Here is a 14,313-nt window from a genome sequence, read left to right as displayed (position 1 = left end):
ACAGCAAGATTGTAAAGCTTGCTGTTCAATCAATATAGCTCTGACTGATGCAATGACCAACCACAATTGTAGAGGATCCATGAAGAAACAATGTTCCCTACCTCTTGAAAGAGAGTTAATGGATTTGGGTAACAAATGGAGATAGATTTTTAGGAAATGGGCAATGAGAGGATTTGGTTTGCTTAACTATTTATATTTTTACAAAGGTTTTGTTTTTCTTTAACGGAGGTTAGGATATGATAAAGAGAAAATAGAATTTTATTCAATGAGAAAAATTAATTCAAAACAGGAAATACTTGTAGAATTGTAGTCATGTAATAACTGGGATTTGTATTAACATTCATGTGGTGGGGTTGTGATTATCAAATATCTAAATATCTTTTAGTTTCCAAATGTTCTTCTTTTGGTTCATTAACAATATCCTAAAAATTTTAAAAATTAGATAAAACATACAAAAATATTAAATGTTAACATGTTCCTTTGTGTTTCTTTTTAAAATTTTAGTACCAATTAGATTTTTTTTCATCTTTTTCTGGATATCTAGAAATGCATGTAGTAGTGGAAAAAAATCTGGTAAGTCCATTGTTCTCATTTCTTTGTCTTTATCTTCTAACCTTTGCATTACCTCATTTCTTTTCTATTTAAAAATAATAAAATGAAGTTGAAGGGACTGTTTGGAGCCCCTTGTCTGTTATTTGATACTGATATTGATTCATATTTATATCTACAGCAAATATTTGAGTAATGACTGTGGGCTAGGTACTGTATAATAAATGCATATCATTCTAATATATTCAATAATTTAGAAAATCAAGATACAGTACCGTATTTTCCCTAATTTTTTGTTCAAATTTCATAATGTTGATAATTTTTTGGTAATATATTATAAAATTTTGGAAACTAATTTTTTTGCTTTATATTATTAGTTTAGTGAGGAACATTTAAAATTAATTTTATTTTAGAATTACTTGGGGATTTTAGTGACAGAAAGTAAGGAAGAATTCCAGAAAACTTTAACATTTTTATTCTTAGGACTAGTCACTTAGCCTTTCCATTGAGTGGCAGAGAAGGAAAGGTTTAATTCTCTTGCAGTTTTACTTCCTAGATAGAGTGGTTAAGAAGTTTGACTAAGTTCTCCTTAGCTACAAAGATTTGATATTCTCTAAGATATAGTTCCTTGAGTAATGTTTTCATTGTGCAAAATTAAGATTTACCAACCGATAGTGTTTACTTGATAATTAGCCTAGTTCATCAGGGTAAATGTTTTATCTAAAGACAGGATAACATTGTTTTACTCAGACTTATAAATCATCATATTTTTCAGTATGAGTTTTTGGGATCTGATGCAAACATTGTTACTCAGAAAATTGTCATGGTTGTTGGACTCATCAGCACAGTAAGTTTTTGTCTTTTCATGTTTCCTTGATGTGGAGTTGCTCCAGGCAGCTAATATAAGTTGCAGAGAAGGTTCAAGCCTCCATTGATAAAGGGTGCTTCAGTTCTTATGTCTGAAACATCATACTAAAACACATCCTGGTGCTTTAAAAAGAATATAGTGATGAATAATAATAGAATATTGATAATTCATGTTCACATAAAACTTTAAGATTTCAAAGTGCCTTCTTTACAACAACCATGAGGGCTAACTATTGTATTATCTTCATTTTATAGATGGAGAAACTGATCTCTGAGAGATTCAGTACCTTCCTCATCATTAACCAGCTCAGAAAGTGTCAAGGCAGGGTTAAAACCTAGGTCTTATGACTCCAAATAGAGTGTACGCAATTATTAAACAGAAAATTTGTTTATGTTACTTTAGATGAGTAGTTCTCAAAGCAAAGTCCACAAATCTTTGGGATTCCCGAAACTCTTTCATGGGACTATAATGTTGTAAAACTATTTTTATAATAATACTAAGACTTTTTGCCTATTAAAATATTCTTCCCTTCTTTAACTACATATCTCTGTGAGGCCAGTTTTTTCCATAAACTTCAACCAAAACAACAATAAAACAGATTGAATGCAGAAGCACATATGAGAATATAGCTATCTCTTATTAAGAAAGGCATTAAAGAGATTTGCAAAATTTTGAAAAATAATGCTACTCTTTCCCATTACTGTGAAGTACAATACCATCCTCCCAGTCTCTTAGACTCCCAGCCCAGCAATCATCTTGGATTCCTCATTATCAGTCTCCATATCTGAACTTTTGCCAAAGTGTAACAATTTCACCCTTTGCAGCATCTCTCGATATGCTTCCTTCTTTCCTCTGACACTACTACCACCCTGGTGTAGACACTCATCACCTCATGCCTGAACTATTAAAATAGCCTGCTTCAAGTTTCTCCTCACTTCAACCCATTCTCTGTTTACCAAAGTGATTTTCCAAAAGCTAAGGTGCAGTCATTTCAACCCTCTACTCAGTAAACTCCCAATAACTTTCGATTGTCACCAAAATAAAATACAAAGTGTTTTATTTGGCATTCAAAGGCCTTTATAATCTAGCCTCCCCCATCCCGCTCTTTTTAGTCTTCTTACAATATTGCTCCTTGTTAGGTACTCTTTGATCCAGTGACTCTGGCTTTCTGGGTAGTACACAAACAAGACAGTGTATCTCTCCTGTTCTAGCATTTTTTTCTGGCTGTTTCCTAAACCTTGTAAATGCTATCCCTATCAGCTCTGACTACTGACCTCTCTGGTTTCCTTTAAGTATCAACTAAAATCTCACCTTCTACCGAAAGCCTTCTTCGACCCCTCTTAATTCCAATGCCTTTCCCCTGTAAAATATTTCCTATTTATGCTGTATACAATATAACCTGCTGAGTATATATTTCTCTACATGTTATCTTCTCCCTTTAGATTGTAAGTTTCTGGAGGGCAAGAGAGTATCTTTTGCCTCCATTTTGTATCCCCAGCAATTATCCCAATGAATGCCTAGAACACAGGAGGCATTAACAAATGTTTGTTACTTGATTGATTACTTATGCTAACATAGTGGATTTGTTATTTTTAAATAAATTAATAGTTTAGAAATTAATTAGTCCCAATTCCCAAGATGGTGGATATTGACATATAGATATAACACATATAGACAAAAGCTCTTTCGGGTCTCAATTTTTAAAAGTAAAAAGACCCAAAATATAAAACCATGGTACTTTATAAAGTTCTGTATTTAATGTTCATTTATGTATTGCATAAATGCCTCAGGGATGTAATCAGTCAGTTGAACTAGAGCTTATTTCCTAAATTAACTTAGATTAGTGGGTATTTGAATATATATTCCATTTCTGTTCCATTTTTAGATGTTTAGCTCACTTAACTTGACCGTTGTACTGTCCTCCTTGGAATTCTGGGTAGATGACAATAAAATTGACACTGTTGGAGAACCTGATGAAATACTGAAGAGATTTTTAATTTGGAAAGAATCTTATCTTGTTCTAAGAAGGCATGATGTGGCATATTTACTCGTGTAAGTGTGACATCCCTGACCAACTTTCCACAGTTCCCGCTTGCACTGCTAGAAGTGTTTTCCAGAGGTTTTCTGACTAAATTTTTCCTCTGGGTTCATTCATAGGGGCTAGTGTGTTTCCAGTGTCATCGTTCATGAGCTCCCATCTTGGTGTGCTTCCTCCATCTTAATTAGATTTTAGGAAGTGCTGTTTACCAATATGTTTTATACACACATACATACGTGTGTGTGTGTGTGTGTGTGTGTGTGTGTGTGTGTGTGTGTGTAATTGGCAAAATCAAAACTAAAAACTCTTTTCCCAGCTCAGGGATGCAGGCTCCCAGAATTAGGCATAGAATTCAGGGGAAAAGAGTATTGTGGTGATGAGGACATATGTATAATACATTATGGGAAAGGATAATTCAGAACCCTTGGTTAAAGTAGAAGCCCCAAGGATCTCTCCTTGCAGCTGCTTGTTCTTGATGTGTCTACAAACTTCTAGATGGATAGCCTGCCTCCAATCTCTATGATGTCATGGTCAGCACAGCAGTTGAAGGGATGTGCTGGTCTTGGACTCATACTAGGGCAAGAGTTGGCTCCTTAAAGCAGTCTGGAGGCCTAAGGAACCTGAAGCTTAACTATTTGGCTACTGGGTTATTGGATGCTAAAATGACTCTCTGTTGCCTCCCTTCTGTTTATTTTTTTCTTCTCAGTGCTTGGTATTAGTATAGGAACCTGATAAATAACTTATTTGATGGACGACTGAAATAGCTGGCTGTGACATGCATAGACCCAAAGATGTTCCTTTTTTTCCCAGCTAATCACAAGATCTTTACTGAGTGATATCATCTGTTTTTATCCACTGATCAAAGGATTTCACTCTTTTCAAATTGATTAAAGGAAAAACTTATTTGCACCCTATTTATAACTTTGATTGATCTGAGTTTTTTGGTATTTATATTAGTCAGGGTGGGAGTAGAAACCCCCATTCTCCTATAAGAAAAATATAGCATTTCTATGGAAGAAACAAAAAAAGTGGTGCATTTAGGACAGATTATTTAATAATTAATTTCTGAAAAAATAATAAGGTAGACCTTAACCCATAACACTTTAAATCTCAAGAATTCATATAATTCTTTAATTACAAAAATTTTGCCTTAAAATAGCAACATGCAAATGAGCCAACATTAGCCAACTTTCTGCTGTTTTTCTGATCCAGCTTTTCTCTGGGCTTTGTCCCATGCTCACTTTGCCCCTAGGACAGAACTAGGCCAATGCCTCAAGGTGGGGATATTCAGATCTTTGATTTCGTATTTCTGGACCAAGTGGGGGGAAGAAAGAAGGCAGAGAAGATGTTGGGAGAGAAAGATCAAGGAAGTGTGTTATGTAAACATGAACTGATTGATTTTTATTATATATAGTTGAACTATTCTGAGGCAGGAGAGGGGCATGAGCCAAGCAGATTCTGTGTGATGAGATTGCTTCAGGCCAACAACACTGTATGATCCCCTCAAAGTCCTGTAATCACTTCCAATACTTGTCTTTGTGAGGAGGAAAATCAGTCTGGAGTTACATCTCAAATTGAGATACCTTTTTTTTTTGAGATACTTAATTTCTTGTAAAGCCACGGAATGGCCATCCTAAAACTCTCACCAAGTCTTTGCAAAGATTCTTATAAAAATCTACCTGAAGAAACTCTTCTAAATTCCAGGACCTTGACAAACCTGTTTCTTCACATTCTGATTTGTGACAGTAAAAGCAGAAAGACTTTTGGGACAAGAACTCACTATTTGACAAAAACTGCTGGGAAAATTGGAAAACAGTATGAGAAAAATTAGGTTTAGATCAACATCTCACACCCTTATACCAAGATAAATTCAAAATGAATAAATAACTTAAATATAAAGAGTAAAATCATAAATAAATTAGGGGGACATAGAATAGTATATGTTAGGTGTATGGGAAAGGAAGGAATTTAAGACCAAACAAGAGTTAGAGAACATTGCAAAATGTAAAATGAATGACTTTGAGTATATCAAATTAAAAAGGTTTTGTACAAACAAAACCAGTGCAACCAAAATTGGAAGGAAAGCAACAAACTGGGAAAACATTTTTATAACAGAACTCTCTGACAAAGGTTTAATTTCCCAAATATATAAGGAATTATGTCAAAATTACAAAAAATTCAAGCCATTCCTTAATTGACAAATGGTCAAGGGACATGAATAGACAGTTTTCGTATTATGAAATCAAAACTATCAATAAATATATGAGAAAGTGTTCCATATCCCTCCTAATTAGAGAAATACAAATTAAAATAACTCTGAGCTACCACCTTACACCTAGCAGACTGGCCAATATGGTAACAAAGAAAAGTGATAAATGTTGGAGGGGATGTGGCAAAATTGGAGCACTAATACACTCCTGGTGGAGTTATGAATTCATTCAACCATTCTGGAGAGCAATTTGGAACTATGCACAAAGGCCTTTAAATGAATGCCTAGCCTTTGATCCAGCCATACCACTGTTGGGTTTGTACCCCAAATAATAAAAAAAAAGATTTATACCAAAATATTCATAGCCTTGCTCTTTGTGGTAGCAAAAAATTGGAAAACGAGAGGGTGTTTATTGATTGGAGAATGGCTCAATAAATTGTGGTATATGTTGGTGATGGAATGTTATTGTGCTGAAAGGAATAAAGAACTGGAAGAACTCCATGTGAACTGGGATGACCTCCAGGAATTCATGCAGAGCGAAAGGAGTAGAACCAGAACATTATACACAGAGACTGATATACTGTGGCCAAATCGAACATAATGGACTTCTCTACTAGAAGCAATGCAATGATCTAGGACAATTCCGAGGAACTTATGAAAAAGAATTCTATCTATATCTAGAGAAAGAACTGTGGAAAAAAATGCATTAGAAAGACATATAGTTTGATAGGGATATGATTAGGGTTTTGATGTTAAAGGATCACTCTACTGCAAATATGAATAACATGGAAATAGGTTTTGAACAATGATACATGTATAACCCAATGGAACTACTTGTCAGCTTTGGGAGGGGGAAGAAAGAGCAGGAGGAGGGGGATCATGAATCATGTAACCATGGAAAAATATTCTAAGTAGAAAAATGAAAAAAAAAGCAGAGAGAAGTTATGTAGAAGATTATTCTTTATAGTGCATTGGCACTTTCATATGAAATATTTTATGTGATAGATTGTTGGGTTTAAATTATGTGCTAGAGAAAGTTTCATAATATACAAATATATGATGGATAGTATAATGTTTGTGGTAATTTTTACAAAAGTTAGCGATTAGGACACTGATCAGCAATTAAATCTCTTTTCATGATATTTCTTATCTTAAATAAGATTAAGTTTTAAATCATTGTGATCTTTAGTGACTTCTTTTTGTCCTCTGTCTAAAGACAATAAGTTTCCAATTCTACAAAAAGCAAAACAGATCTAAGAAATTTCTGGCTATTAAAAAAAAATACTTTATTTAATAGAATTTGTTCCCAGGGATCTCAGCCCCTCCTTTTCCTTGTTGGACTACAGAAGGTGGGATCTATATATTGTCTTTTTCATGTTTCTGTTTTACAGTTCATTCTCTGGAGGAGGAAATTAACAAGTTATTTTTCAGATATTAATTCTATAGCTGCATATAATATTCTCTTGGTTCTATTCATTTCAGTCTTTATTATTTCATGTAGATATTTACATGTTTAAAAAAATTAATGTCATTGTTTCTTACAGTGTAGTAGTATCCCATCACAATCACATACCACAATTTGTCTAGCCATTCCCCAAATGATAGATATCATTGCTGGGTCTAAGGACATACAGAGTTTTATAACTCTCTGGGTATAATTCCAGATTGCTCTCCAAAATAGTTGAATCATATTGTAGTTCCACCAACAATTATTCAGTGACCTCATTTTTCACCTTTCCTCCAACATTTATCATTTTGCCCTTTTGCGTTTTAGTTAATTTGATAGTTGTGAGATATCTCAGAATTGTTTTGGTGTTAATTTCTTTAATCAGTAATGATTTAGAACATTTTCATATATCTACATATGACTTTGATTTCTTCATCCCCAAATTGTCTATTCATTTCTTTTGCCCATTTATCAATTGGGGGATGGCTTTTATCCTTATAAATTTGACAAGGTTCTCTATAAATTTTAGATATGACATCTCTATCTGAGAAATTATCTATACCCCCCCCATTTCCTGCTTTCCTTCTAATCTTGGCTACATTAGTTTTATTTGTACAGAAACTCAAAATTATCCATTTTATAACTCACAGTGCTCTACATCTCTTGTTTACTCATAAATTCTTCTACTATCCTTAAATTTGATAGGTAGTATGTCCCCCATTCTTCTAATTTTCTTAGGATATCTCGTTGTACGTTTAGGTCATGTATCCATTTCAATCTTTTCAGTGATTTTCCCAGGAATATAAGCTACTATATATGAGAGGAGGGCCTAAATAGATTACTCATTAAATGTTCAGTTTAATGATCTGTGACTTCATTGGACAGTCCTTTCCACCAATATTGATATCCTTCATGTCTTAGTAATTGGTTTTGGCTAAGATATGGAAGGCAATCAATCTATTTGTATGTATGCATAAATTATGTATGTTCCTATGTATGCATACTTGTCTACATGCATATATACATTCATGTATATAGGTATATCATTACCTAATAGACAGGTGTCTGATGAAGACCTTCTCTTATATTAATCAATATAGTTCTTAAAGTATGTTCTGTTCCATGTAGGCTCCCCCAACACTGGCAAAGCTTTTTTAGCTTAAAACACTTGACAGCATTGCCCTCTGTTAGGGGCTTAGCAACAAGAATGCTTTTTTGTAAATTCTCTTTTTCATTTTGAGTAATTTCAGTAGAACAAAATAGAAAAAAATCAGTGTTAATTTTAAGAAGTAAGAAGCATATTTTAGGGTTGTATACCCCTGCTCACCTATTTAACCTTCTTCAAAGTAGCTGTCGAGGTGAACAAGAATCTCATATCCTGCCAGCATGAACATGTTGGTGGAAAATGGTCCCTGGTCTCCCTCTGTTAAATGAGATGCAAAGAGCAACCAAATGAGATCAATATTGCAACTTTCAGTAGTCAGCATAGAATGCTGAGTAATTCTTCATAAGATTAAAAGACTCCTCAGCCACAGGGCTGAATTTCTATCTTCATTTCTTTATTGCTAAAAGTTTTGAAGTGCATTTGTAATTTTTTTAGTATGTATAAATCAGAATTTGAAAAAGAAGTAAAATTTTAGAATATCTACAGGGAAATTGCTTATTTTAAATGTTCTTACTTCATATTTTCCTTCATTTTATTCCTTTTCTGATTCTGTTGCTAATATGAATTCCAAAAATTTGCATTACATTTCTTTAAATGGTTAGCTATTATTCCCTTTATTTGTTATTAGAATAGCTCTGTGAAGTAGGTAGTTAATACATTCTTTCCAGAGATACAGCCTTTTTTTTAAAAAAGGAAGTGCCTCTTATGTCATGTGTTAATAGCTGCTTTAATAATAGCATAATACAGTGATGGGCAAACTGCTGCCCACAGGCCAGATGTGGCCCCCTGAAATGTTCTATCTGGTGGCAGGACATTATTCCTAATCTGAGGAATACAATGAGTAGGATACAATACAATGAAACTTCAAAAGAGTTGCCTTAGAAACAGACTGACAGATGAGAATTTCCTTTCCTTTGGCTCCCTCTTTAAAAAGTTGACCCATCACTGGCATAATATATTAAAAGTAAAAGTGATATTTTTATCTTTGCAAATAAATGAAATGCATTTTCAAAATTGAAACAAAATTTATCTTAATGTCATAAAGTTTTATAACAATGTAAGTTAGGGTGGACACATTAACAAATCAAACTTCCTAAAGTCAGATTTTAATGTTGGTAAAATATTCCTAATGAACATTCTGTGTGCCCATTTTTTCTATTTATGTGAGCAATTGAAACTTATAATCCTATTTCATAAATAAGGAGTTATAAACAAGTATATGGAATGTAGTCAGTAGTAGCTAGCATTTATATAATACTTTAAGGTTTACAAAACACTTCACATATATTATCTCATTAGATACAACAACTCTGGGAAACAGGCTTTGTTGTTATCTCTATTTTACTGATGAAGAAACTGAGATAAACAGATTAAATAATATGTTCAGGATCTTACAACTAATAAGTAGATGAGGCAGGATTCAAACTCGGGTCTTCTTGACTTCCAGTCCACACTTCTCTCCACTGAACCACCTACTTGTTGCTTTAATAGTTGTTGGGGCTAATTAGAAAATTTTATGTCTTGAGCATATGAAAACAAGAATATAAAAGAGAGAACATATTTTTCAGGGGAAGAAGTTGGAACATAAAGAGAAAGAAGGTAATGAGACATAGTGGATATGTAGATGGAGAGGGGATATAGATCATGGTGAGTAGAAATAGCAAAGAGACATTAAATAGATAAAAAAATGTATTCAACCAGTAAAAGAACAACAAAAGAAGTTGTGAATGTGGGTGGATTAAAGGAAGAAAGCAAATGATTTTCGAGTACTGAAATTCATTCTCAATTCAGTTTTCCAGTCTAACAAATTCCAGAATGCCCTAGCCCTGAATCTTGCTCCTATTATTTGCAAAATATCATGCTTACTTCCACAGTAACTTGAATTTTTCTACTTGTTCCTGTGACTCAAAAATGTGAAAATTCAATTAAACAAGCATTAAGTTTATGCTATGTTCAATGCACTGTGATAGACACTGAGGTCAAAAAGACAAAAATTGAAAATAGCTCCTGCCTTCCAAGAAGTTTACATTCTACTATGAAAGACACGTTTTTGAAAGATAAAGAAATAGAAAGTATATACAATTTAGAAGTAAAGTAATTTTAGGGAGAAAGAACACTTAACAATTGGAGGGACAGTGTCAGGAAAGATATAGGAGATGATGCTTGAATATTGAGGGCAAGTGAGTCAGAGCTAAAGAGGAAGAGTATTCTAAGCAAGGAAAAAAAGAATAAATGGAAATTCAGAGATGAGAGATAAAGGGTGATACATATGGGGAACAGGAAATATGCTAGTTTGCCTGAAGAGTAGAATGCATAAAGTGATGTGAGATTGGAGTATAAAAATAAGTTAGAGCCACATTGTAAGTGCAGTCTTAGACCCAGATCTATAAATTCCAGAATAAAGGAAGTAAGACTGATGTTTAATATCATTTTGGCAGCTAGATGGAGGGGGATTTGGGAGTTGGAGAGACTAAAGGCAGGAAAACCAATTGGGAGTCTATAACAATACTTTAGATATTGGTAGTTCCAATATGAGTTGATAGTTGTGTAGATTATGGTAATGTCCATATTAGTGAAAAGAAGGAAGACCAGAGAAATGTAAATAAGATCTGTCATTGGATTGGATATGACAGAGTGAGGGAGGGAGAATTGTTAAAGATGATTCTGAGGTTGTGACTGAAAGGATTGTGGTACTCCTGACAGAAAAAAAAAGCCCTTAGGAAGAGGCATGAGATTAAGGAGAAATATAGTGAAATCTATTTAGGACATATTGAGCTTGAGATTCCTATGTGACTTTCAAGAAGAGATGTCTAGTACATACTGGTACTGTGGGCCTGGAGCTGTTATAGGGAAATGTAGAATTGTAGGTTAAGTAGCAAAAGCAGACAGAACTGACAGCCAAGACCTGAGAATTCTAATACTCTGGTCAGAGGAGTGACTTTTCTCAGTGACTCTATGTAATGGCAGTTGGCTTTGAAGAGGTAACTGTCTGACCGAAGAGCCTGTGAAAGCAGGTTATCTCTATCTACAAGACCATCTAGCAAGTCAAGAAGCTCGGGTTGAGAACTGAAGTAATATCTTGTATGGTGGACATACAGATATATTCATCTCCCTGACTTTATCCAGTGGATTATCTTACTGAGTTACCTGTGTTTCTGAGTCAAGCTGATACATCTGTGAAGCAGCCCAAAGCATCTAGTGAGATACCCTTTTCCCTTGCCCAGACTGTCTGATATAGGTCTTAGAAGTAGAGTAGTAATTTCCACCCTCAAGCCCTTGTCTTTACCAGTATTCTTAAAGTGTTAGCTTGCCCCTTTCCCTTTATTACCTATCCTGTTTAAATATTAAACTGACCTTTTGTATACTTCCTTGTGTTCTCTCCTCCAAACCATCAAACCCACAGAGCTTATTGTTTCCTTGGCTAGTTTGGATTTCAGTTAAATTGTCTGATCCCCCAGCTGAACTGTTCCTCTCTCATTCTCTACCTATTTCCCAAATCCCCTATGAGTTTCATTTAGATTATTTATTACATCCTTTACCTAGTGGGGCCTGTGTGTGCCCCACAGTGTGTATTCCCTTGTGTGGCCCCAGTTTCCCAACTGCCAATAACAGAGCTCAGTTGAGAGATTAGGACTAGATATGTAGAGTTTAGAGTTTTCTGTGTAGAGGCAATAACCAAACCTCATGGGAGATGATTAAGGCACCAGGAAAGAGAGAAAGAGAGCCTCAAGCTATACCCATTCATAGCAGTAGTATGTTTATGATAATCAGACAAAGGAACTGAGAAGGCACTATATCAAATAGGTAGGAGAAGACTGAATACAGAGCAGTGTTACAAACACCCACCGGGAGAGAGGAGTGAATGGCCAATGTGTGAAATGTCACCAGATTAAGAAGACTGAGAATTTATAAAGGACCACAAGGCTTAGCAATTATAGAGACATTGAGGAGAAACTAGTTTCTTACTTTGCTAAATATTCATGCTGGGGCATTTTGGTTATTGGGCCAACTTCAATGAATGGGAAGGGCTATATTATGTATATGTGTGTGTCTCTTGAAAGTAATTTCCATCAAGCTTCCATTGCTGAATGTCAGCAAGTAATTTCTCATTTGGGTTTCATTGTTTTCAGGTCACAAACTTTCTCAAATTGTTTATAAATCTCATTGGCTTATTCCCTCCAACCATGCAGATTATAATTTATCCATTCCTGCCTATTCAACTTCTGTCTATTCTCAGGTTCAGCACAGAGGGTCCACATAATATGCCAGGGGCATTTCTCAATTTATTTTAATTTCATAAGGATCACAGTCAATCTGAATTTCTTTTGATAATGCATTGCACTTTAAACATCCTTCATTTGGGATCTTCTTAATTCTTTATTTATTGTATGTGGCATTTTAACTCACATTTACCATGTACCAGCTTCTTCCTTGTCTTCTGAGTGACACTTATTTTTAAATCTTTAGAAACTGTGATTCTCGTTTACTCTGACCTCCCCAAAATTTATTTCAATTCTTCATCGTGTTGTGGATGTGATCTTGGGCTCTTGACAGCCCTGCCAATGGGGCACAAGGTCTGGAAAGCACTGCTGTTCTGGAAATGCTTCAGGTATGGTCCTGGCAAGACACTAAGCCTACTTTCCAAGGATCAGCCTCAGCATGAAGTTTTATCACACCAGTAGTCTAGACACTTAGTGGTGACTTCTTGAGCCATGGCCAACCATAAAATGATAAATCTTTAGTCACTTTAAATTGGTTCCTCTTTTTAAATTTATGGTAAATGTTTTCTCCTTCTCATATATATCTTCTTCTCTTTTTATGTGAATTTTTATTGTACATTTTAAAAGAGGCAGAAATATTAGGTCCACTCTGTGTCAGATGTTGGTGAAGAGGTACTTTGAAGATACTAAGAGGAGAATTAAACATAGAAGAATTCAAATAGTTGTAGAAAATGGCTGAAAATGATTTTTGTCTACTTGTTCTAAAGACATGATTTTAAATAAAACTGTATTTTTGTGCTTAAGTTACAGGGATGTTTTTAAATATGTGGGAGCAACATTTCAAGGGAAGATGTGTGAAAGAAACTCTGCTGCTGGTATTGCAATGGTACGACATTACTTATTTAATATTACTAATATATATGAAAATTTATGAAAATATTTATTACTGTACTTAAAAATAATATGCAATGCATATCTTGGAAAAGCATTTTTCACTGCTTTTCATTTAAACATAAAGTTTTCAGAACTATTAAGAAGTGTTTTATTCCAGACAGAAAGAGAAATACAAACAAGTTGGGCTTGCCCACTAGAGAATGAAGCATATAGAGTTTGTAATATATAGGGCAAGACCAACCCCAGAAAAGTCCAAAGAAAATGTAGCAGAGGTCACAGAAAGAGATGGTAGTAGACATTGTAAAATAAATCCCCAAATGACAACTCCCAGGAATGTTATAGCCAAGTTCAAGATATTCTAGACCAAGGAGAAAATACTGCAAGTGGCCAGAAAGAACGAATCCAGAAATCATGGAGCCCCAGTCAGGATTATATTAGGATCTGGCAACCTTCACACTGAAGGACCCCAATGCTTGGAATATGATTTTCCGGAAGGAAGGAGAACTTAGTCTACAACCAAGAATCACCTACCCATCAAAACTGACTATATACTTTCAGAGGAAAGTATAGGCATTTAATAAAATAGAAGATTTCCAAGCATTACTGAAGAAAAAACCAGAATTAAACAGAAAATTTGATATCCAAATACAAAATTCCAGAGAACTATAAAAAAGGTAAATAAGAAAGAGAAAAAATTTAAGGGCTTCAATAAGGTCAAATTGATCATACTCCTATATGGAAAATGATATCTGTAACTTTAAAAATTGTTTTTATTATCATAGTAGATAGAAGAAATATATATATATATATATATAGGCAGAGGTTGTGGTATTAAACTGTTTAAGATGATATGTAAAAANTTTAATAAAATAGAAGATTTCCAAGCATTACTGAAGAAAAAACCAGAATTAAACAGAAAATTT

At 34.3% G+C, this 14,313-nt stretch overlaps 1 protein-coding gene across 1 annotated transcript in view; it reads left to right on the top strand.

The window, feature by feature from the left end:
* Positions 1-14,313, top strand: part of LOC123234855 (disintegrin and metalloproteinase domain-containing protein 2-like) — a 123,324-nt gene that overhangs the window by 28,809 nt on the left and 80,202 nt on the right. Inside the window, exons 7-10 of the mRNA XM_044660850.1 lie at positions 505-573; positions 1,325-1,396; positions 3,303-3,469; positions 13,301-13,382. Of these exons, the coding sequence (XP_044516785.1) occupies positions 505-573; positions 1,325-1,396; positions 3,303-3,469; positions 13,301-13,382 (390 nt within the window). The remainder of the gene's footprint in view (positions 1-504; positions 574-1,324; positions 1,397-3,302; positions 3,470-13,300; positions 13,383-14,313) is intronic.

This window comes from Gracilinanus agilis, chromosome 2 (genome assembly GCF_016433145.1).
Source record: "Gracilinanus agilis isolate LMUSP501 chromosome 2, AgileGrace, whole genome shotgun sequence".
NCBI lineage: Eukaryota > Metazoa > Chordata > Mammalia > Didelphimorphia > Didelphidae > Gracilinanus > Gracilinanus agilis.
This window is presented reverse-complemented; position numbering and strand designations above follow the sequence as displayed.